Here is a 23,416-nt window from a genome sequence, read left to right on the forward strand (position 1 = left end):
TACTACCCTTCTCCACAACCCCACTGGTACCACAGTGTACCTCCTGCATTGTACTACCCTTCTCCACAACCCCATCGGCTCCACAGTGTACCTCCTCCATTGCTTACTTGGCTCCCGCTGTTTATTTAGAAACATACATTTGGAAAATCAGCCATTTGGCAGAGACAGCACCCATCAGGCTCCTCTTAGATGCACCACTTGGTTGCATACTGTGCTTGGCCATCAAGCATGCTAGCCACAGTAATAGAATGTGAGGTAGAAAGGTTACCTGGTGAGTGGGTTTCCGCTGAAGTCAGCTACCTGCAGTGCTTTACAGAAGGAGATGCTTTCTGGAATTTCAGGTATATCTGGAGGAGCAAACAAAGTCCAGCAGCAGTGTTAACATTTTGTTATTTTCAAGACAAAACCCAGATACCATTACCTCATTCGAATATTGCCTCGGCTTGTTACAACTGTGTTTCTACATTTCTTCAGAAAATGTGTTCTTTAAGGAAGCACACTAAAAATATATAGGCCCAATGAGCAGAGGTTCTGGGTTTAATGTTTTAGCTCACACAGTTGAAAAGGTGCCAACGGTTTATGCTGTCAGTTGATGTGTGGGTTAAAAGATGGTCCAGTGTGAAAGCGCTGGAGAGGTCTGAGGTTCCTCAGCTTCATGTGGATGAAGTGAATCAAAGGCTCAGGGAGACTGGAAGGCTTGTGAGGATTTGTGGTGTAAAACCTAACCCTCCATGACACGGGGTGCAGAGCAGACGCGCCTTCCTGCACTTGCGGTGGGAGTTTCTTGCACTCCTACTGCAAGAAACAGACTTGTGAGAGGGGACGCTGCACATCTGAGGCGTCGCCATTGCTTCTGTCTATATGCAAGACCTTCCCGCAGGAGTCATGGCTGCCCAACTGGACAACTTAAATACACTGGGTCCAACTGGATCCCAGAGTAGCAGGGGTCAGGAGGCAGTGCTGAACTACCAAAGGCCAGGAGGGCGCACTTGTCCTAAAGGAGAACATGAGCAAAGCAACACTCTTAACGGTCTCACTCCTGTAGACCTTTGGCACTGGGTAATTAATCAAGATGTTCCCAGAAGTGAAAGAGACAGAAAGCGTCAGCTCCTGCTTCAGCTATATAAGCAGAAAAGCTGTAGAATAAACAAACAGCTGTCTTGAATCACGGCAACAGACATTCATGACACCTCAACAAATTTCCAAACTTCAGCTAGTTTATAGACCCAGGGCCCCGTGAGCAAAGGGGAGGCCATGTTTGCTTGAAGAATGAGCCCGCTGCAATAGTGGAAAGCTTTACTACTCTTCTACTCCTATCCTTCCTTTTAAAAGACTATAAACGGCCTTTTATACTGGGGAAAAGCAAATCTTTCAGGGCCTATTATACACTAGCTCACAACTGACACTGAGTTGAGAGCCAACCCCCCCTCCACCTCAAGCATGGTGGCCCTCCAGCTAAGGTAGGACCCCACAGAGGCAGGTAATAGGATGATTGCACCTTAATCATGTTGTGACTCCAACTGCAGCTGTTGTAACAGATGCTACACTGAAGTCCTGATTTGAGCTCCTATTGATCTTGCAAGTGCTTTTATCAATACCCCTCCTCAAGGACCATGAGAAGCAGTTTCTTTACTCTTCTTCCTCAAGGGTATTATTAGTTCTCCAACTCTGTGCCCTAACTTACTTCACAGATCACTTGTCTTTTCCACGTGGTATCACAACAGCCTAATTATACCGATGACGCTATGCTGTGGTGGCCAGGTGAGTAAGAAGGAAGCAACTACTCTGAACCTGTCGGTAAAGCACATATGCATCCAAGGATAGGCAATAAAGTCAATCAAAATGTAAGGACCTTCTGCCCCACTGACAGTTCCAGTGGCGCTGGCTATATAGAGACACCCCTTCTAAGGAGAAAGATAAATTGTCGCTCCTGACCCTTCTACCACCAAGAAAGAATCACACAGTGTTGTCTAGGCCTCCTTGCATTCTGGAAGCAGCACATCCCTCATTTTATGTGTTACTTTGGCCCATATACCAAGGACTTGGAAACGTGCTAGCTTTAAGTGTGGCCCAGGACAGAAGACAACTTTTCAATAGGTCCCTGCTACTGTGCAGGCTCTTCTGCTTCTTGGGCTCTATGATCCAGAAGACCCACAGTAACTGAAGTGTCAGTGGGAGACAGAGATGGTACTGCACACCTTTGGTGGCCCCCACAGTGAATCTCTGCAGGTACCACCTAGAAGTGGACAGCTACAGGATTACAACTCTTGTCTGGGACAATTCTGAAAAAAAGTGATGAAGAGAAATCTTCATAATGGGAAAAACCTTGGGTAGTGCATATAATTGTCCACTGTGCTTGGACAAAGCGACCCTCAGATGTGCAGGTAAACAGACATCTGTTAGCTGTGGCCATGTGGCTAAATGCCAGGAACCCAGAAAGATGCAGGGTTAGAAAACTGGTGGGTGGAAAATTGGTGAGAAAAGCAGCTGAGAAAGAAATACGCAGACAGATCTCTGTAATAGCAAGGAACACAAAGATATTTGTATCACGTGTAAATTGTAAACTGAGGGCTATCCTCAGCAAAGGAGAACAATAATGAGTAGGTAGGATGACCCACTCTATGGAGAGCAATCAGCCTCTTTCCCTGACTATCTCTGTCACCGCCCAATGTTCACATGGACAAAATGGCTATGGTGGCAGGGATGGAAGCTATGCATGGGTTAAATAATGTATACCTCCACTCACAAATGTGGACCAAATATATCAGCTGCAGAGATCGATACTCAGCCCCCACTGAAGACCATTCCTGGGGTGATGAGCCAAGTTATCTGGAAGCAGGCTTTATACTTAACTGGAAGGATACCAGATAGTTCTGAGTGTGGACTTGCCTTCCTGCATGTAGTTCTTCTGTCAAAATACCATCCCTTAACTTACTCAATGCCTTACCACAGTCATGATATTTCATGCAGCATTGCTTCTGACCAAGAACTCACTTCACAGCCAAAGACATGAGGTTTATGTGCCCTGATGCAGTTAGCTTGACAGAATGGTGGAATGGCCTTTGAAAGACACAGTTACAGTGCCACAGGTAGCAATAGCCTGGAGGTCTAGGGTTCTCCAGAAGGCTACACTAGCATCCATTATGCAGTATTCTTTCTCCTCTAGCCAGGATTTAGGGCTCCTGGATTTAAGGGGTAGCAGTGGGGATAGTACCACTCATCCACCATCATCATTGGTGACCCATTAACAAGATCATTCCTTCACCTCAGGTTCTGTTGGCCAAACAGTTTGATTCTAGAGGGGGTAATGTTCCTCCTGGAGGCACAACTATTCCACCTATCTGGACACTAAGGCTGTTCCCCTGGCCACTTTCAGTTCTGATGCCTTTGAAGCTAGAAATGAGTTACTGTTAGAAAGGATGATTATCCAGGCCATCAGGAAGAAACTGGACTGTTTTTCTTTCCCCACAATACAAAAAGGTATATCCAGTATAGAAGAGATCTGTGATGGTGTCTCTTGGTGGTATGATATCCTATGATTAAGGTCAGTGAGCAATTACAATTCAAACCAGGCAGGGATGATAAATGGTCCATAACCTACAGAAATTGAGGTATGAGTCACCCCTCCAGATAAAGACCCAAGCAAGACCTGCTGAGTTGCTTGCGGAGAATGAAGGAAAAACAGAATATTAGAAAAAGGTAGCTATAAATAGCAGTTAGGGCCTTATGACCAGTTACAGAAATGGACACTGTAATTGCCATGAGGGTTCTCTCCTATTTTGCTAATAACGGTGTTTTAGTTGTGTGTGGGATAGTTGTATGATGTTAGGTAGAGTCATGGCCATTTCTGTTTTCACTTAGAGAGTAAACATGACATGAGGAGATAAAATTAGGCATCAAGCTGGCAAGCAGTGAACTTCTGGTGGCTAATCTTGATGACTAACTTCATTGGGTCTAGGATTAACTAAGAAACACACCTCTGGAGAGGTCAGAAAAGGTAGTACCTGTCATTAAATAATGACGACGAACCTTCCCCAGAGTGAGTGGTGTCTTCTGGCAGCAGCCCAGCTGTGAACTGGCCTGAGGGAAGGCAGTGCTTCTTTGGCCTCCTAATGCATCTACCCTGTGGTTGCCACTCTGCTGTCCTTCCCTACATCAGAACTCAGCTTTGTCAGCCTTCTGACATGGGCCGAAGCCTTCTGGACAGAACAAGCACTGGGTTCTCAGCCTCTCCAGTGCACATCCAACCACTGCTAGACTATCCAACTCAAATAATGTAAGCCAATCTAACAAACCCCCTTTGTAAGAAATGCTCATCCTGCTAGCTCTGTTCCTGTAAAGAGCCTTGACAAATACAAAGTACTAAATTGGCGGGGGGGGGGGGTCTCTGTCAGTTATTAATCTGAAAGGGAATAAAGATTCAGAATATTAAAAAGAAACTTAAAAATGAAAACATTAAATATCAAAACAACAAATAATCCAACTAAGAAATGGGTTTTTAAAAAAGCTGAACAGTTTCAAATGAAGTTCAGACTTCCAATAAATGCAATGCTTAATTAACATGTTTAGCCCTTAGAAAAAAAGTACACAAAAAGGATTCTTATCCCATCAAGAAAAGACAAGATTACTGGTGAAGATGGGGTGGAGGTTCCTTTACACGGCTCACAGGGATGTGATAGGCCCAGTCTCTATAGAGTGGTTCCTCCAAACACTAAATACAGAACTACCAGAGTAGCCAGCTATCTAGTGTTTGAGTACATGCCCAAAGGAAGGAAAGTCAGTATACAGTGGAGATAGCTTTCTGCATTTACTACAGGACTCCTCATAACAGCCTAGTTACATAGCCAGCCTAGATGCCTACTGATGCATACATGGGTGAAGAAAATGTAGTCTAAATTCACACTGCAGACTTATTCTGCCATAAAATATAAAATTATGCCATTTGTAGGGAAATGAGTGGAACTTATGATCACGTAAGCAAATTAAGGCAGTATAACAAAAAAGAGTGCCACAGGTGGTCCTTCTTCCATGGGCTTTGTGTGAAAATAACATGGAAGACACAGGGTACCAACTAAACATGGCAGCACAGGCCCACAACCACGGCACTTGGGAGGCTGCAGCTTGGAGGTCGTGAGATCCAGGCCACCTGGGAGACATAATGAAATCCTATCTCAAAATAATAACAAGAAAGAGGAGAGGGGGAGGGGTGTGACGTGGGACGGACGATTAAGGATGTACAAGAGGGAAAAGGAATAGAACATGAAAGGTGGATATGACCAGAGCACAGACATCATGTACATGCATGCAAATGGAGGGAACCCATGACTCTGCACAATTAATAGCTTCTAATTTAAAAGCAGGCAAAGGGAATAAAAAGACATGAATCTGTCACAGGATTAGCGCTGCTGTTCTTGGAACCTAGACAGCTGTAGGACACAGGCCTGCCTTGGCCTGAAAAGTATTCTGCAGCCTGGCCAGGCCACGACAGTCCCTTCCTGCCACTATTTTGGGTCTGCTGGGTCTGTATAATGTTGGGGAAAAGAGGTGCCTTATAACTACCTGATGTTCTATCAATGAAAATAATTAGGGGAAAAAGATACATAGTTCAGGAACCAGAGTTCCATTCTATCTGGGTGTCAGGAACACCACTGAAGCCTGAAAAGATGGCCAGCACGGATCACACAAATTCCAAAAATTCTGCCCAGTAACAGTTTGGAATTCAGGGATCCCAGGACAACAGGTCACAGCTGAGTAAGTCCAGACAAAAGCAACCTATACTAGGTCTGGTTAGAAGAAGGCATTTCTGCTCCAGGTCAAACTTAGGGAATATCTAAAGTAGGAGAAGGAATACAAAGCCAATCCTGACTTCTTTCCACTGCATGCACATGCCAATCTTGGCCTTTAGACACCTATGCTCTAGACTAACAGTCTCAGACGAGAATGGTGTGAGTTAAACATAGAGTGCTGAGCACTCAGATGCTTTGAAACAAAGTCCCTGACAGCTTGGGTCCCCTGACCTCGTGCTACGGCTTTGTTAAGATAGCATGAGCCAAATAACTGTTTGGTGACATCCCATCAGTGGTCCTTAGTGAAGCTCAAGAGTAGGAGAGAAGCCACCGGCAGCTCATGAATGTGGGTTAAGGAAGGGGTGACCTGAGGACAGCAGACTGCCAGTGGAGGGTCTGGAGACAGAACTAGAAAGCTCCCTAGACATTGGCTTAGCCTAACCATCCACTATTAATCTGCGACACACAGTTTCCATCTATGACAAGCAGTTCCATCTCTGCCTTACAGTTAACAAACACACTGAAGAAGAGTGAGGTCATTAGCAGGAATATACGAGTTTTACTGTTGCTCTAATGATTTGAGAAGCAATAATGACTAAACTCAGAATCAGCATGTATGTCCTTATAAAGGTTAGAGACATTTAGTATTATATTCTTAGTAAATTAATACTTAGCGTTAGGTTTTCCATCAACTCATTAAATTACATAACCCAAAACTTTTACTTGCCAATACTATAAAAGTAAGACAAAAAAAATTTAATCTTACTTTTTATAGTTCATATCAGACATGTCCATTTACAGCCAAGAATAAAAATAACAAAATCTCTCTGAGGCATTTTGCAAGTATCAGATTTTTGTTATTTTTATTCCTCTTTTCTCTAAAATGTTAAGATAACCTTTAATTCAGATCCACTGCAAGTTATCATCATCTCTGAGTCTGAACTGCTTTTGACAAGTGGGTTTTAGCTGTCTTGGAAGGAACACACCAAATCCGCAGTTTACCAGCAGGACAGTTTCTGTGGCCTGTGTAAGGACACTCACATCGGCACTGAGTTCTGTCACAGAGCAGGCAGACCACCATTCCAGCACTGTTTGCTGGAGGCTGCTCACACAGACAGCCTTCACAACAGATACAACACTTTAGACATGATTTCAAAGGACAAACCCTGCCCTTCAGGGCAGCTACTTTTAACAAACAGGCTGAGATTCTATTCCACCCCACACCAAAGGCAAGGTGTAAGTTTTGTTTATATGTTCCTATAAGAAATAAAGGAGTCACTGAACCCCAAAATTATCAAGGTGAAGCATCCATCTCCTGATGTTCACGGCACCAATCCACCACTAGTTTAGTGATGTCAAGGAATGAAGACAAGTTAAGCTATGTGACCTTTTCCTTCTAAGCATGGGTTTTAGTTCTGGTTTCAGAACTCGGAGCCGTTCCTTTTGTGGAAGACTATGGACAGCCTGCTTTGTCTATCATGACACATTACACTTGAGTGGGTAAGTTAATTGCTCACTGTGTAACAAATACTGAGAGAGTAGTAGACCTGTTTGGAGACACAGAAGCATGAAATAAATGGTCCAAGACCACTCCACTGACATCTGGAAAAGCAGAGCTTTGGGTTAATCGCTCGGCAAGAAAGACACAAAGGTCCCATTGAAGACCTACAGGGCCACGTTTGAGACACTCCAAACACACTGCAGGGATTACAGACGACAGAGGAGTGTACATAGACAAACAAAATACTGTCAGGTTGTCGTCTTATGCAGAAATGGGGGTGGGTGAGAGGGAAGAAGGGGGTAGCTATAAGCTAATATCTAGGAGTAAACTGTCATCTTTAAAAATGATGTGAGGAGAAGCTAGATCACAAAGGCTGAGGAGCCAGGTGAGGAGAGGAAGGGGAAGAATGTAAAACAACAGCCAGACTCCAGTCTCCAAAACGGTACACATTAGTTGACTAAATGAGAAAAACGGGAGAATTTGGTAAGGGCTTCTCATCGTGATGCCGAATGAATGAATGAATGAATGAATGAATGAATGAATGAATGAATGAATGAAGTACAGAGGACTACTGTTTAATTTGAAATGATAGCCAGGACTGGAAGGCTACAAACTGTCTGTTATTAAATTATCCCAAGCATTTTTCTTACCAAAGTAAGAGATGATAATCCTATGTTGAATGCCAATAAACACAACAACAACAACAACCAGCTAAACTGCTCATCTCTTTAGCATGCATCCCACAGACACATAACCTGAGTGTAATTCTGGGCAGTACTTTGAGTCAGTCTGTGTTTTACCTAAAGTTGGTTACATGAAGTAAGGGGTAGAATTTTCCACATATGGAGGAGTCACCCTGGCACTAGTGGTTTCTACTGTCACATTTCCCATTAGAGATGGCAACTCACACAGGGAAACTTGTCATTGTCATTATCAAGAGCAGATGCAGGAATGGGTTTGGTTCAGGCAAGCTCACCTGCTCCAGAGCTTTGCACAGCTTATGGAGCTGAGCTGGGCTTTTGTCTACACATAAACAGTGCAATTCTCTAAAGGCAGGCAGCCGTATAGACCATACATCTTTAAGGTTCCCTCACAGATCCTAAGCACCAATATTTAGATAAGCATCTTGACTTTCATAGCAGTTCACTGCTCCACGGTACATCTGAGCCTTCAGATTTCAAAGGCTTCCGAGTTCTACATGCAGTCTTGTCCAGTTCCCAGGACAGTGTGCTGAACTGTCTTTCAGCTGGAGGCAGGGAGCTCCCAGCTGCTGCTTCATTCTGATTTCCCCCTATAATCTGCTTTCCACCTCTGATTCCAATTGTTCCTTGCTCCACTCAAAAAGCCAGAGAAAGGAAAGAAATTGGTGAGATGACCTCTCTGAACTGTCTGTCATGGCGGGCTTCCACTGTTGTCACTTTCCCACCAAGCCCCTCACTCATACAGGATCCCCCAGAGTCATCTCCCATCCTGGTGTGCAGCCACCCATCTCTAAGGCAATATATGTCAGTACCCAGGGGACAGGAAGCTTCAGTGGTCATTCTAATCTAAGCTTGTTTCTCCAGTCTTTCCAGTAACAGATATGTAGGTACAACTTTGTAGTCTACAGAAATAAAATTGTGTTTAAGAAAAATTACAAAGTTACACTGAATCTCCATGTCTGAGAACATGGAGTAGACCAAGCCTTCAATAAGCCTGGCAACTGGAAAGAGAAAAAAAGAGGTTTTATTTGAGGAAGGTACCAAGGTTCAGAGGAAAGTCAATTCAGTGTGTTTAGATTTTTTTCTTTAGTTGAAAAACCTAAGTAGCAGAGAGAAAACCCTTTCTCAGAAAGCAACAGGAACGCGGTCACATAGCAAGGGCAGAGGACATGGACACAGAAACTTCAGAGCCTGCCTATGTGACAGAAGAGGAACATGAGAGCAGATGGCCTCAGGGAGCAGAAGGGGGCTGTGTATGAGAAGTCTATCAGTGGAGAGGGGCCTGCTGCGATGAGTGCCCACAGGCCACAGAGGAGCACAACAACGGTAAGATCCCAGGATCTGAAGGAAATGAGCTGCTATAACATGAACCACTTCAGGCAGAAAGTGAGCACTGTGTCTCCTTGGCAATGTAAGTGGAGGCAGGGAGGAAGGGAGGCCGTGATGGCCCAGAAAGGGGCATCCTATTATGCAAAAACCATGAATTAAGCCTCAACCAGCAACAGGATTCAAACTCTACCAGGACCACAACAACCAGCAGTAAAGAGAACAAACATGTGCAGGAGATGCTGACAGGCTGTGGTGACATACTGAACACTGTGACTTTGGGAACAGCCAGTACATCGTATTGATTCATTTAGAATTATTTACTACTAGAATAAAACAAGGTCCTTGTGTGCCAAACAGGCTGGCTGATTAAGACAGTTTGAATGTTGTGCTGCAGGCTGTCTGACTCAATCCTGTTTAAAAATATCTGGGATTGTCAAACAAGACTAAATATGAATGCACTCTCCCAGTCTCCCTTTTGCTGTCACAGCTGTTCTTCTGGTAATGAAAGGGAATGGCTTTTAGCAGAATTTCTTCAAGTGTTTCCATTTATCATGGTATCCCAAGCACTACAGACACCTAGGAGGCAGCCAGCTTTGCACACAGAGACTAGATCCCAGCATCCATCTCACTGTACAAGAAGGCCGACAGGCTTGGAACTCACATGGTGCAGGGAAGAAAGCAAGACAGACACGGGCCCTTCATAAACGTTATTTTGTATAAGGCTTGTAACAAGGCATGTCACTTGCACTGAAAAAAAAAAAAAAGTCCTGCTGGCACACCCCTATAATCTCAGCACAAGGGAGGCTGGGATAGGAAACTCAGGGGCCCAAGGTCAGCTCCGGCTACACAGTGAATTCAAGGCCAGCCTAGGATACAGGGCTCGCTGTCTCAGACAAGGTTCCAACTAAGAATTCTGGCAACAAACATCAAAACAATCATTACAGTTCAGCTTTCCCTTCCCCACAGAGTTGGCGCAATCATGTCTGCAGGTACAAGGTCTTGCTTCATAAAGACAATATTAAGTACTAGGTTTCATACAAAATAACAGGAAGAAATGTAGCCATTTGCCATTCATTTACTTCTCTCCTAAAGCCAGTTACATTTTGAATATATATTCATATATGATTTTGATTAAAAGTCATTTATACCTGAAGAAAATAGCAACTACCAAAAGTGAAATAATTATATTCATCAGAATCTTCCCTTTTTGTTTAAAATTACAACTCTTTGGAATTATTCTGAGTTAATATGGTTAAAATATAGGTACTTATATATCAAATTCTTCAGGAAATTCTAATGCATGTATATTTTGATCCAAAAAGTGTAACTCCACACCTCTACCCCAACTTCTCCATGTTCCCAACTTCTACAAAACAAAAATTCTCCCTCTGACTCACCCCTGCAGTGCCCCACCCTCCACACCCCTGCAGTGGCCCACTCCCCACACCCCGGCAGAGGTCCACTCCCCACACCCCGGCAGAGGTCCACTCCTCTGATCAGCCTCCTGCTGCCTGTTTCCCTGCTCTCTTTTAAAAGCACCTCCTACCCTTCCAGTTAGGTCATGTCCTACCAAGCCATATTTGCCTGCCACACCACTATACACACTGACTGTCAGCTGAGAGACTCAATCACAGGCTCAATGAGTCACTCTTTGGATAACACACACAGTACTCTGTTAAGAGTACAGGGCCAAGAGTGAACACAGTTCTATACGAGTGCAGGCAGGAGCCATTTGGCCTAGATGAACTGTCCAGGACACCACTCTCAACTGTTTCACTACTGGGTTTTAACAAAGCACACTCTAATAGAGTAATATAACCACCAAGTGCTCTAGCAGTGAGCACAGACGGACTATCACATGTGGTAATGACAGCTTGAGCTACAGAGTAAGACCCTGCAGGGGACGGGGAAAGAAGATGAAAGGGGGGGATTGTCTTACGTAAACCTCTGAAAATACCAGGGTATTTACCTTTGCTGGTTCTCAGCCCTAACATACCAGTCTCTGGGGCCACCACCACCCAAGAAGTCAAAAGGGCAGGGTGGGTCTAGAGCACTGCCTCTAACAAGCAAGCACACAAGACAAAACCCTGCCTCCCTTGAACCCAAGACTTAGCTAGACCCAAACCACTACTGATTGAGGAACTGGCCATTAACATGGCACCTCAGTTACTCCCATGCACACTTTACCTCCACAGCCAAGCAACGTCCTCCTACAGGGACAGATTCAGCTCCCAGAGTCTGTGCGGAAGGACTGGTTAAACTGCCTGGGATGGAACACTAATGTGGATAAGAAAGCCATTCTGTAGGGGGTCAGGGGCGAGGACAGGAACAGTGGGTGGAGACTGGAAGGTAGATCTCACACAACCTCTTCTTCCTCAGAGCCTTCAGATCCCTTGGAGCTGGGGTTGCAGGTACTTGTGAGCTGCCTAACATGGGTGCTGGGAACGGAACTCAGGCCCTCCACAAGAGCTGTTCATTCTTAACAAGGCGGCCATCTTTCTAAGCCCTAAAATTAATTCTTTTAAGACGTTCTCTACCTCCAATACACACTGACATTTTTTTTTGAAGTATTCCTTAAAAGATATAGAAGTACAAGAATGGAGTACAAGAAAAGCACTCAAAAGAAATTCAAAACATGTTTACATTACTCAAAGGAATACTGTAAAAAGCTTTCAAATTACAAGTTGTCAACTGACAGATGAAAAGACACTCATGAGGGTGTTTAAGTTCCTTAAAAAACACAACAGAACTCAGGCACTGAAACTGGCACTCTCTTCAAAGCATCCATCACACAACGCTCGCTTCTCTTGCTGCCTCCCCCTCCTCTCCTGATGTCGGCACTGGATGAATGTTATGAAATACATATTGTAAAACTAGTGTTTTCTCTGTAATTTACAAAAAAAAAAAACATATTCAAGACTAAGGCTCAGAACAAACCATGTAGTGCATTCCAGTTAAATCCCATCCTGAAGATGCTATGTTGTAGCTGGGCCAACATCCATGCCCCTACAACAACCCTCACAGGTGCCACAATCCAAATTTCTGGTGGGAGAGGCAGAAGGCGAGAGTCTTGCTTTTACTGAATGGTAATTGAATCCCTGTAACAGAACCTTAGATTTTTGAACTGGCCAAAAATAATATTCTGTACAAACTGACTACCTCTTATCTGAAATGTCTGAAACCAAAAATATTTCAGATACTGGAATTTTCTGAATTTCAGACATGTACATAAGACATTGCTAGGTATCTTACTGTAATAAAACCAAAATGACCATCAACAACTCGGGGAAAGAAGAGTTTATTTCATCTTAAGGTTCATCTTAGTTCCCATTATGAAGGGAAGTCAAAGCAGTTCCTGGAACTAAAGCAGAGGCCACGGAGGAGTGCTGTTCGCTGGCTTACTCCTGGTGGCTTGCTCAGCCTGCTTTCTTATAGCACTCAGGACTACTTGCCCATGGGTGGTACTGCCCACAGTGAGCTGAGCCCTCCCATTTCAATTGTCAATCAAGAAAATGCCCTGTGGGATTGCCCACAGGCCAGTCTGGTGGTGACATTTTCTCAGTTAAGGTTTCCTCATCCCAGATGATGCTAGGTATGTGATTCCCAACCTGTGGGTGGAGACTCCCTGGGGGAGGCATATTAGATATTCTGCATATCAAACATTTACATTACAATTCATAACAGTAGCAAGACTATAATTAGGAAGTAGCAATGAAATAATTTTATGGGTGGGGTCACCACAAAATAGACTACATTAAAAGGTCACAGCATTAGGAGGTTGAAAACCACTGCTCTAGCTTGTGCCAAGTTGGCATTAAATTATCCAGCACATCAGCTGAAATACCTATAGCCAAAATTCACTTGGCTACTCAATGTTTCAGATTGTAGAAGATTTCAAATTTCAGATTTTCAAAATAGGGACATATAAGCTATCCATATGTAAACTATTGCAGATTTAGATGAAGACCAGAAAGGTCTTCCTGTAGCATCCTTTTGACCTAAATACTACTTTAGCATCTGGACCCAATCAAGAACTGCCCAGGTTCTGGTGACTCGCTCCCAATTTAAATTTAAAGTTTTTGGATTTTAAATGCAAACTTTGGTTATCTGGCTTCAGAAATGCTGTCTTGGCTGAGACAGACATATGGGATTTTAGCAAGGATTCTATGTAGGTGGTCTCAGAGCACATCTGCAGAAACAACTGCTCCAAGTGTAGGAAGACAGACCACAATCCAGAGTTAACACTTCTAGAAAGAATTCTAGCTGCCATCACCACCCTTGAAACCAGCGCTCTGCTCTCTCTTCTCTGGCTGACAACACTGAGGGAATTCTGAGTCACCGCCCTTGGGGGTGTTTTTCTTGTCTACCCTTCAAACCTGCAAGCATGATTCTACCAAGGTGGCTTGCACATCCCTGAGAACAAACAGCATCGTGTCCACCGCTGGTCATCAGGGCTCTTCCTCTACTACATGTGACCATAGCCAGTGCCTGACATGCAGAGCAGCAGTAAGTTTCATGGCTCTAGAACTTAATGTAGAAGTCTTGATGCCCTTTATAACAATTTAGAGTGTACTATAAATATCAGCTTAAAATTTCACAGATATGCAATCATCCCATTTCCACATGTTCTCTGCCACTCACCTACCAGTTCATGAGCAGCTTAAATCTTTCTATAGTTTATAAAGTACAGGCTTCATATAAAGTCTAGAGACTCTCTCTCTCTCTCTCTCTCTCTCTCTCTCTCTCACACACACACACACACACACACACACACACACACACCTTCCTAGCATCGTCCTATAATAAAAGTAGACAAACATGATGCTCTGCTCTTATTATCTCTAGAAACACAACGGAGGGGATAAAAATGGTGGCACAAATGGCAAAGCTCAGTCTGCTTGCCTGTTCATTTGTCTAATCAGACTGGGAGTTGACATTTATGCTGGACCATGTGGCAACAATTAAGAAGGAGTGATATTTGCCCACTATGATCTCAGCAGTCAAGACAGTCATAAATGAGTGAAATAAAGCCAGCCATGGTGTATGCATGCATGCACCTGTAGCTCCAACTATTTGGACGATTTGGAGAGGAGAACCTCTTGAATCCAAGAGTCAGGCCCAGCTTGGGCAGTATCAAGATTTCTATCTTGGGAAAAATATTAAATAAAATTAACTACATATAGTGGGATGCTCAACAAACAACCTTAATCACAATGGAGAAGTTTCTTCCATTGGCATTTCATAGTGACCACACTGTGTTTCTAATTCTCAAGGAAAAAAAAATCCCATTGAAATAAACCTGCAAGTACTGTGTGATGGATGCAGTTAAAAGGCTCAGGAGGGACCATCTGCCTGGGACCCTCAAGCTTTAACACAGACTAAGAGGCCTAAAATAATCATAGCCTGGTCCCTTCCACAGCTAATGTTTAGACACCAGAAAGACAACACTGACCAGCTGGTTACATGTTTTCCTACTGGGTCTACCTCACTGCAGCATCAGCCATGCCTGCACAACATACCCTCACATCACACAATGTCCAGACACACACAGGATGCAAGCGGAGTGCTATGAAATTCCTCCATCAGTTATATCTACAGCAGTTGTCAAGACACGCCCACCATTGTCAGCAACCCCATCCCTCAGTACTGCTGACCATCAGCAAACAGTAATCATGCTGTTTCCTCTGGGAAATGGAGACTACTAATGCATCTCAAGTGTTCCTCTGATCTCTCAAACTGCGTGGAAAGAATATTACAGCACAACATGGTGTAACTGCTCCCTTTGGTTATTGCAGGGGACCTCTGACAAACACGGTGGGAAGTTCAACGCACACTTTCTGCCCATTCCCTCCCACTTTATACTCAGTCCCACCTGGGGCACCCGCCCTCCTGGGTTAGCTTCCCCAGCTCCCATTTTTTTTCTGTTTCTTCCTTCCCAGTTTACTTCTCTGGGCTATTTCTCAGCAGCCCTTTAATAACAGAGCAACCCAGGGTTCTGTCCTTCCATGGGCTATGCACAACGGATTCATCTATGACAACAGACAACAACCTCATCTGCAAAGCTTCAGCTTCATCTGTGTGAGCCACTGTTCTGTCATTGCACGTCTGACCTTTCCTACAGTGGCAGGCAGCACTGCTGGCCAGTCCTCCACTGAGTTCTCCCAGGGCCTACCCCAAGTTCCTTCTCTTTGACAAAGACGTTCGTCACACTCTTCTGCCCCTCCAGCACCTGCAGCTCCTCCCCATAATGGTTTTATTCAAACTGGAACTTCAGATCTCAATAAAGATGGAGGATTCTCAGCCCTTCATCTCTTCCCCCAAAGTGTCCTTTAAATCTCAGACTCTCATATTTAGCTGCCATGGAACCTTTCCATTGTCAAAGTCACCTCACCCTCACATGCCCCAAAGTAGGATTCATCCTTTTACTGTCTCCCGTGTCTCAGGGTGATGGGTCATCTCAGGCACAAACCCTCATCTGCCCCCACAGTAGCACCCCATCTTGCAGGCTTGCAGCTAGCTGCCCTCAGGTCTGGTCCATTTAGTCTGGTTTCCCTGACAGATGCCTGGCCTCCTACATCCAGCCTGTCCTTAAATACGTCAAGCCTGCTGCTAGGTCCAGAGAGATAAGTACACCACTCTTCTGCTTCACCTCCTTCACAGCTACCAAGAGCTTTCAGGAAGATGTCCCAGGGCTTCAGCCTTTCAGATCTGTGGCTGTCTTCCTCTCTAGTGCAATCTTTCATTGGCTCCAATAATATAATTCATTTTCCCCAAATTTCCATATTATCCCAAGCTTCCTAATCCAAACCTCGTCATGGTTTCATGAGCACAGATGAGAATACTTGTCTCCATCAACTACCTCTTCCCCAGAGCTCAACTATCCTCGCTCCCAGGAAGCTGTCCTCAGCCTTCCCTGTTTGACTAACTCGAGAGCCGTTGTTCATCTTCACCCCACTGCCCTTGGCTTGGTGACTAGAAAGCCTGGTTCTTAAGGCTTAGCAACATTATTACATGAAAGTTGAAAGCAAAGTCAAATACTTGAAGGCATCAGCTATTAGTGTGCATGGCCCTTTCAATGGGCACTCTGCAAACAATACATGGTGGGTAAACAGAACCAGTTGCTTCACAGCACTTTAGAAAGTCACACATTTATCCCTGGTCTGTTCCTGCCCACATGTCCCCATACACCTTTGTGACTTCATGGCCACAGCGTGAGTGTGGCTCCCCAACAGGTTCCAGCAAGGGAGGGATCCGCAATCAGCAGACTTCAACGCTGAAGGTTCATCTTTCTATGCTCAGCCTGGTTGGCGTTTATATTATAGTCTTCTGGAACTTTTCTTGTGTGTGAGCCACACCTCGCCAGCCTTAGCTTTGACATCTAGCTCTTTCCCTTTGGTGGTAAAGTTACAGGTCTGTTCATGTTTTCTCCAAAAAGGTAAAAACTAGTTGAGTTACACCAATTGATCTGAATAAGTACCCATGTTGACACCAGAAACGCTCACAACCTGTATTAAGTAAATAAAAGCAGTATATGCACACCTATTGATGAATGATGCCAATTTTTGTGAAAGAAGTAATAGAAAGGGAAATATGAAAATATCAATAATAATTATTTCTGGCTAAAAAATATAAATTTCATATTGAGGAAGCAGAATTGTAATTTTAGAACTAGGACACCTAGGCCAGTTCTACGCCTAAATCACACAACTGGAGTCAGGTTTTAGCCTAAGCTCGGCTTTAGCATCTCTAGAGGGAAGACTTGAGCTGATGCCAGGGAGATGTTCTGAGGACTGAATAAGAAAATGCTTATGAAGGACTCCACCTCAGACTGATACACAATTAACAGTAGTAACCCTGTCAACAAAGAAGATCTACACAGTTGTCTTTTTGTTTGCAGAACTGGATCTTTCTGTCTATTGCCATCCTCCTTAATACTCTAAAAAGGTCAAACTAAAACATGGGTGACCTTCACAGTTCACTGTGCCGACCTGCTCAGGGAGGGGCTCCTCTTGTCTCTTTCGAGGTAAGAAACAAGGAAGCCTGGGGACTGATACTCTGAGTTACAAAGAAAACTTCAGCAAGGAAATGGAGCAGAGTGTTGCACAGATGCTACCGACAAGCTGTGACAACGAGCTCAGAGCCCAGGAAGCTTACAGCAACCAAGCAACGCTGAGAGCCAATGCTCTCCTGACCTCTCACCAGCCAGCATCTATGTCAGGAATCCCAACCTCCCCAGTAGTGCTCAGCAAACAGCCACACCCTTGGAAAAGAGCAAGGGGGTGGGGGGGGGGCTAGTCAGCAGTCACCAGAGCTCACAAAGTCAGAAGGGAAAGCCACACCTGCTTCTGAGGGACACTATGCTCTCTAATGGCTTTGTTTTTTCCTTTAAAGCTACAAACCATGTACGTTCTTGGATCTCCTAGAAACATATTCATCTCTTGCTACAAGAGCACCACACTACCTCAGAGGTATTATGCTGTGTCTTTCTTCACTGGACAATAGCCTGTTACTGGCCTCAAGATGGTCACAAACAACAGTGTCATCTAGTTCTAGTGTCCCTAGATGGATCTTAATAGCCAAAGTGACTGAATTAAGTAGACCCTTTGGGAAGTGAACAAGTTATGGAGAGTTTTTTCCTTATAAAAGAGGCTCCAGCCAGTTCTCTTGTCCATTCTGCCACCAAGGGACAGAGCATGAAGGTGCCATCCATCCTCGAAGCAGACAGTAGCATATCCTCACCAGATATTGCATCTGCTCTGCTCCTGAACTTCCCAGCCTCTGAATTACAAACACAAAACTTCCCGTTGCATGCAAACTACTTGGTCTAAGGCAATTTGTTACAGAAGTGTGAACAAACTAAGAAACTACCTTCTGGAAAACAAAAAAGAAAAGCTGTTTCTGTCTTCAAACTCAGAGGTAGTTCACACAAAAATTGACAACCTCATATCTCTAAAAATGTGGAATAAACTCTTAGCCTTGGCTTTATTATCTTTAATCACAAAGCAATGAAGAGTGCCACTCTTCCGTGGTTCCGTGTTTCAGTTCCACTACTAACGAGGAGTAATTTGGGGCATGTGATAACATCTTCAAACCTCAGTTTCCTTACCCATCCTGAGACAATGGTACCCCCAAGTCACAGGACGGAGGTGAAGGTAAGATACAAAGGGCAAGCCTGTGACAGTATGAGGCTTTGTCATGTCTGTCACTCCTTCAGCTGCATCTGGGCTGGGTCCTCACCCGACTCCTGAATTCTGACCCTCAGCGCTAACTTGGATTTTCATGTCCAAAGGAAAGCTGGCAGGATTAACTGCAGCCCTCACTCTTCATACAAGGTGCTGCTCTAAGCACTGCATGCAGCCTCTAATGCCTACAGTCTTCACTTCACAGCTGAAGCAAACTAGGACCTGGAAAGGCCAAAGCAATTTGTCAAGTAACAATCTGGCTCCAAATCCTTTAATGACCTTGCATTGCTTAAAGCAAGTGCTTCAAGGATTTCCCAAAGCAAAACACCAACTTTTAAACTCTATCTTAAAGTTAAGATTCAGGTTTCAAGTTAGAAATCACACTGATTAGCATAATACTATGTACTAACTAACAGTGGCCACCGATGATCTAGAGCTGACTGGTTGTATGTCCTTTCTGTGGATGTGGGAAGAGTACTACTCTGTTTTGTTCTGGGGGGCATGGGTATTTCCTACAAATGCGGGGATCACTGCTGGAAGGCAGTAACATTACCACAAGATCATGTGGCTGTGACTGTTTGCTAGGTGTGAGTCAGTTTATGCATTAACTTGAACCCAGCGCAGTGTGCCAAACTAAACTTTGTCTCTGGGTGTGTCTATGAGGATGCTTCCAGGTGAGATAAACATTTAAACAGACACAGTTGATGAAGCCAACCACAGTCCCCAACTTCAGACTCAGACGGGAATTTCAACAGTGCATTTCCTGGAACTCCAGTTTCCCCAGAGAGGAGAGCATGGATTTCTCAGTGTTCCAGACTCCATGAGGTGGTCTCCATGCACTTCCCTCCTCCTCCTCTTCTTGGTGTTCCGTCTCTGGCACAAAATGATACTATTTTGGCATGTTAAAAACCAGGCTTGCAGATGAACTTGTGCTGTACCAGGAGCCAGGGTTCCCTCTTTTTCTTCTAGTTATCTGCCTTTCCCAGTTCTTTCAGACAAGCAGCCCAAACAGGTCTCCCATAAGGACCTTGGAGACCTTGGATGACAACAGGATACCACAAGGAGAAGCCTAGATCTGTGAAGCCGTGCGGTGCAGAAGCCCTCGGCATCTACCCTTATACTATCCTTCACGTGATGCACTGTACATTCAGCAGTAATAAAGTTGCCCCATTTTGTTGAAACACCAAGGTTTCTTTAAGTTATCATCTATAGCAATTAGTGATAATTTACTACTTTAACCTGGCAAAGTCCCCTGTAACACACCAATCAGTTATCTGTGCAATTTTAGACCTTATTTCATACTATTACTATGACCTTATGAATATTAAAATTGTCAGTGGGGAGCTAATAGGTAAGCACTGACATATTTTCATTTTAAAGATATCACTAGTTCTATTAATCTATAAATGTGTTACAAATGTACTTATAATAAACATGACAGACAAGCTGGGAAAGCCACATGCTTACTGTCCAGTTCAAGTCCCAGAATTGTCTTTTCTAGCTTGACATGCTATGCAACAGTGAAAGCATGTAGCTCAGACTATCCATGAAGAAGTACCATCTAGCATTCAGCTGCCCCAAGGCTCAGCACCACTAGCCTCAAGCCAGGGTCACATGACAAAGTGGATGACCTCAAGCTCAAAGCGAAGCAAGCAGTATGAGCACTCATCCCAGTCACTATCAGGGCTGTAAGCAAGAATGCCACTATCTATAGAAATAGTCTGCATGGGAAAGAAGTCACCACCCTATGGTGGCCGGATTTTACTTCGGGAAAAGGCATTATGATTAGTTTTGCTTCCTGCAACAGCCTATTGGATATAAACCCACCAGTATTGTGGGGGTCAAAAAAAATCAATAAGCAACTTTGCATGTAAAGACTGAGGGACGGGGCCAGATGGCAGGGGGACAGGGGTGGAGGCATGGGTAGAAAAAAGAAGATAAGGATAAAAAGTGGAGAAATTCTTTAAAGAACCTGAAAATAAAAAACTTGTCCATATATATATATATATATACATATATATATGTGTGTGTGTGTGTGTGTGTATGTGTATGTGTGTGTGTAAAACACATATACTATATACTTAGAGGTATTGTTTTCAGTTATTATGGACTTGCTAATTAAAAGAAGAAAAACAGGCAATGCTACAGAAATATACTATTATTCAATACAATTTTGTTGATAATGAGACAGGGGCCACATTAGAAGAAGACTACTTTTCAAAATTTCTGTGTTCTGGTATAACATGGGGAAGTTAGGTACCCTAGGGAGATCCTTCTAGATAGAGACCAAAAAAAAAAAAAAAAACTAAGGAACCGCAAGAAAAATCAAGCAAAAAGCATAAAAAATGTTCATCAAAAAGATTTGTGGCTTAGCCTCTAAGCTATCTCTCCACCCCGGAACATGATTTTTCTACTCACAGATGCCTAATTGCTTTCTATGCTCACCTTAAAAATAGTCACAATAATCTAGAATCAAGTGCTGCTGTGGTCTGAACAAGAACAACCTGATAGGCTGATAGATATCAGAGTATTTGGTTCTCAGTAGGTGGACTATTTAGGAAGGATTAGGAGGTGTGGCCTTGCTGGAGGAGGTGTGGCCTTGCTGGAGGAGGTGTGCCACTGAGGGTGGGCTTTGTTGTTTCAAACGCCCATGGCAGGCCCAGTCTCTGCCTGCTACCTGTGAATCAGGACACAAGCTCTCAGCTACTGTTACAGCACCGTGCCTCCCTGCCTCCCTGCCCCCCTACCATGATAGTCATGGACTAACCCTCTGAAACTAAGCAAGCCCCCATTAAATGCTTTCTTTTATAAGTTGCCTTGGTCATATCCATATCATAGTATCTCTTCACAGCAATAGAACACTCACTAAGTACTTTGCTTTTTGCAAGTAGAAAGCAACACTCTTTTTTCTGTACTAACTCACAAGAAGGTACAAGCTAGGGCAGAAAAGGTGCATGAGAGAAAGCAGAAATTCTTGTAACTCAAAGGAAAGGCTCTAGGTTGTGTGCTGTCTAGCTGCCCTGCACGAGCCATGCGAGTCTAGCTGTGTGCTTCCTCTTGCTGATGTCTCTCATGGTCACTGGTAACCATGACAAGGAAACTCTCCTGGTCCAGCCACCATGCAATGTGCTAAGCACAGTGTTTATCGTGGGCCTGAGTCAGGCAGCCAGAAAGACCAGAACAACTCCATATACTGTATTCCAGCCATCCTTTAATCCACATTCAAGGAAAACGCATAGCGTCTTTTTTTCTTGATATATTTTGGTCCCTTCCTATTTGACATGAAAATTGGTGCTCATTTGTTTCAGACAAGAAGTATTCCATCCCTTCATAGCCCAGCAGAGCCAAGAGCCTATCCAAAGCAGTTCTGGCACTGATGACAGAGCCAGGACTCTGGCCCAAGGTCCTCAGCCAGTAATTCTGGGAGTAGCCTCTACTTCATATCCCCACCACAAAAGGGGGGGGCAAGCCTCACACAGCCTAGCACCTCACCTCATAATCCTTTGAAAAAAATCTTAGTTACAGACTTTCTTAGAAAGAAACACAAAACTTCTCTCTTATCTTTCATTTAAGCAAGAAAAGAGAGTCCAAGTGAATGTGTGTTTCAGTCAGCTCTAGCACGTGGTCCTGACCAGGGCTATCTGAGGATTACCCATCTTACAAGCAGAAGTGCAGAGCTGTCTGAGGCAGGGAGAAGTTAGGCTCACAATCAGGTAAGACTCCTGAAGGAAGCCTGTAGCAAGTCTGAGTGCTGACTTCTAAAATATTGCTACTGTCTGTTTGGTAGACCAGCAGGATCAGAAGCCCCTGCCTGGCAGGATCAGAAGCCCCTGACAGGGTCAACAGCCCTGGGAACCAAGGCACAAGCCTCGAAGACACTTCAGACCCACTACTTCAGAATCCTCAATTTAGTAAAACTGTCAGGTTGTCACTACACATTCAAGTTCAACATGCAGCAATCCGATGGCTGTGTGGTCTGGAACCAAACCCTTGCCTTCTTCCTTCATGGTCAAAGCACTGCTTTTTAGAAACACAGAACTGCCATTCCATTGAAAGCCCTATCAAGAAGCAGCCAGCCCTAGTGGGCAGGGAACTAAGACAATCAGCTTCTGTCTGCAGCAGGCGGCTCCAATTAGTGCAACAGAAAAGCAGAGACTAGACAGGCCTCAGACAACGGGCCCAGATCCTCAGTGTCCCAACGTGTACAGAGTAGGTTCTCACACGGCCTCTAACAGGCTGCAGGCTTTGTGACCTTTATTTATCTACTCAGTTGCCTTGGAAATTTATATTGATGCCATTTTATCTGCCAGAAAAATAATTGTAAATAAAGGAAAAGAGAGAGGAAGCACATTGAGAGCTGCCCATCTGGAAACAGCCTGAGACCCTGCTGCTGTCAGTTGTAACAGCAGTGACCTTGTCTTGCTCTGTCACTCTGGCAGGAGTTTTTCCTGAACCCACCCATGCTCCATGCAGCACTCTTCCAACATGCAGGGTGGTTCCCGCCCTTATCCCCTGAACCTGAATCCCCCACCCCAAATTACTACATTCTCTAGCAAGCCGGATAATGAAGGCAAGGCTATTCCAGGACAGTTTAAGGCCCTAAGCATTTCTCAAACACCCTCAGGGAACTTGGAAAAAAAATGCTGGGTCCTTCATAAGGCCCAGCACCTGCAGAAGGCATGGCTCGGATTTGAAATCTCAGAGGGTCAAAGTGAGTACCCCAGGGCAGGAAATGGTATGCCTTGTCACAGACTTTAGGCTTACTTAGCTTCGTTTGTCAATATGCTGGAGGTTAAAGATGAGAGCATAGAAGAGGCAAGTAGCTCTCCATCCTAGCTACAAGGGCTGCCCTGAGAACTGTGGGGCCAGGAAGCGCCACTACCAACCTCCCACGGCTTCCCATCACAGCTAACCCAG

At 44.3% G+C, this 23,416-nt stretch overlaps 1 protein-coding gene across 2 annotated transcripts in view; it reads right to left on the bottom strand.

The window, feature by feature from the left end:
- Positions 1-23,416, bottom strand: part of Lrrc1 (leucine rich repeat containing 1) — a 110,196-nt gene that overhangs the window by 41,612 nt on the left and 45,168 nt on the right. For both annotated transcript variants that reach the window (XM_028773573.1, XM_028773574.1), the window contains exon 3: positions 269-347. In XM_028773573.1, coding sequence (XP_028629406.1) covers positions 269-347 — 79 coding nt within the window. The remainder of the gene's footprint in view (positions 1-268; positions 348-23,416) is intronic.

The sequence above is a fragment of the Grammomys surdaster genome, unplaced genomic scaffold, assembly GCF_004785775.1.
Source record: "Grammomys surdaster isolate TR1022 unplaced genomic scaffold, NIH_TR_1.0 231, whole genome shotgun sequence".
In the NCBI taxonomy this organism is placed as follows: Eukaryota; Metazoa; Chordata; class Mammalia; order Rodentia; family Muridae; genus Grammomys; species Grammomys surdaster.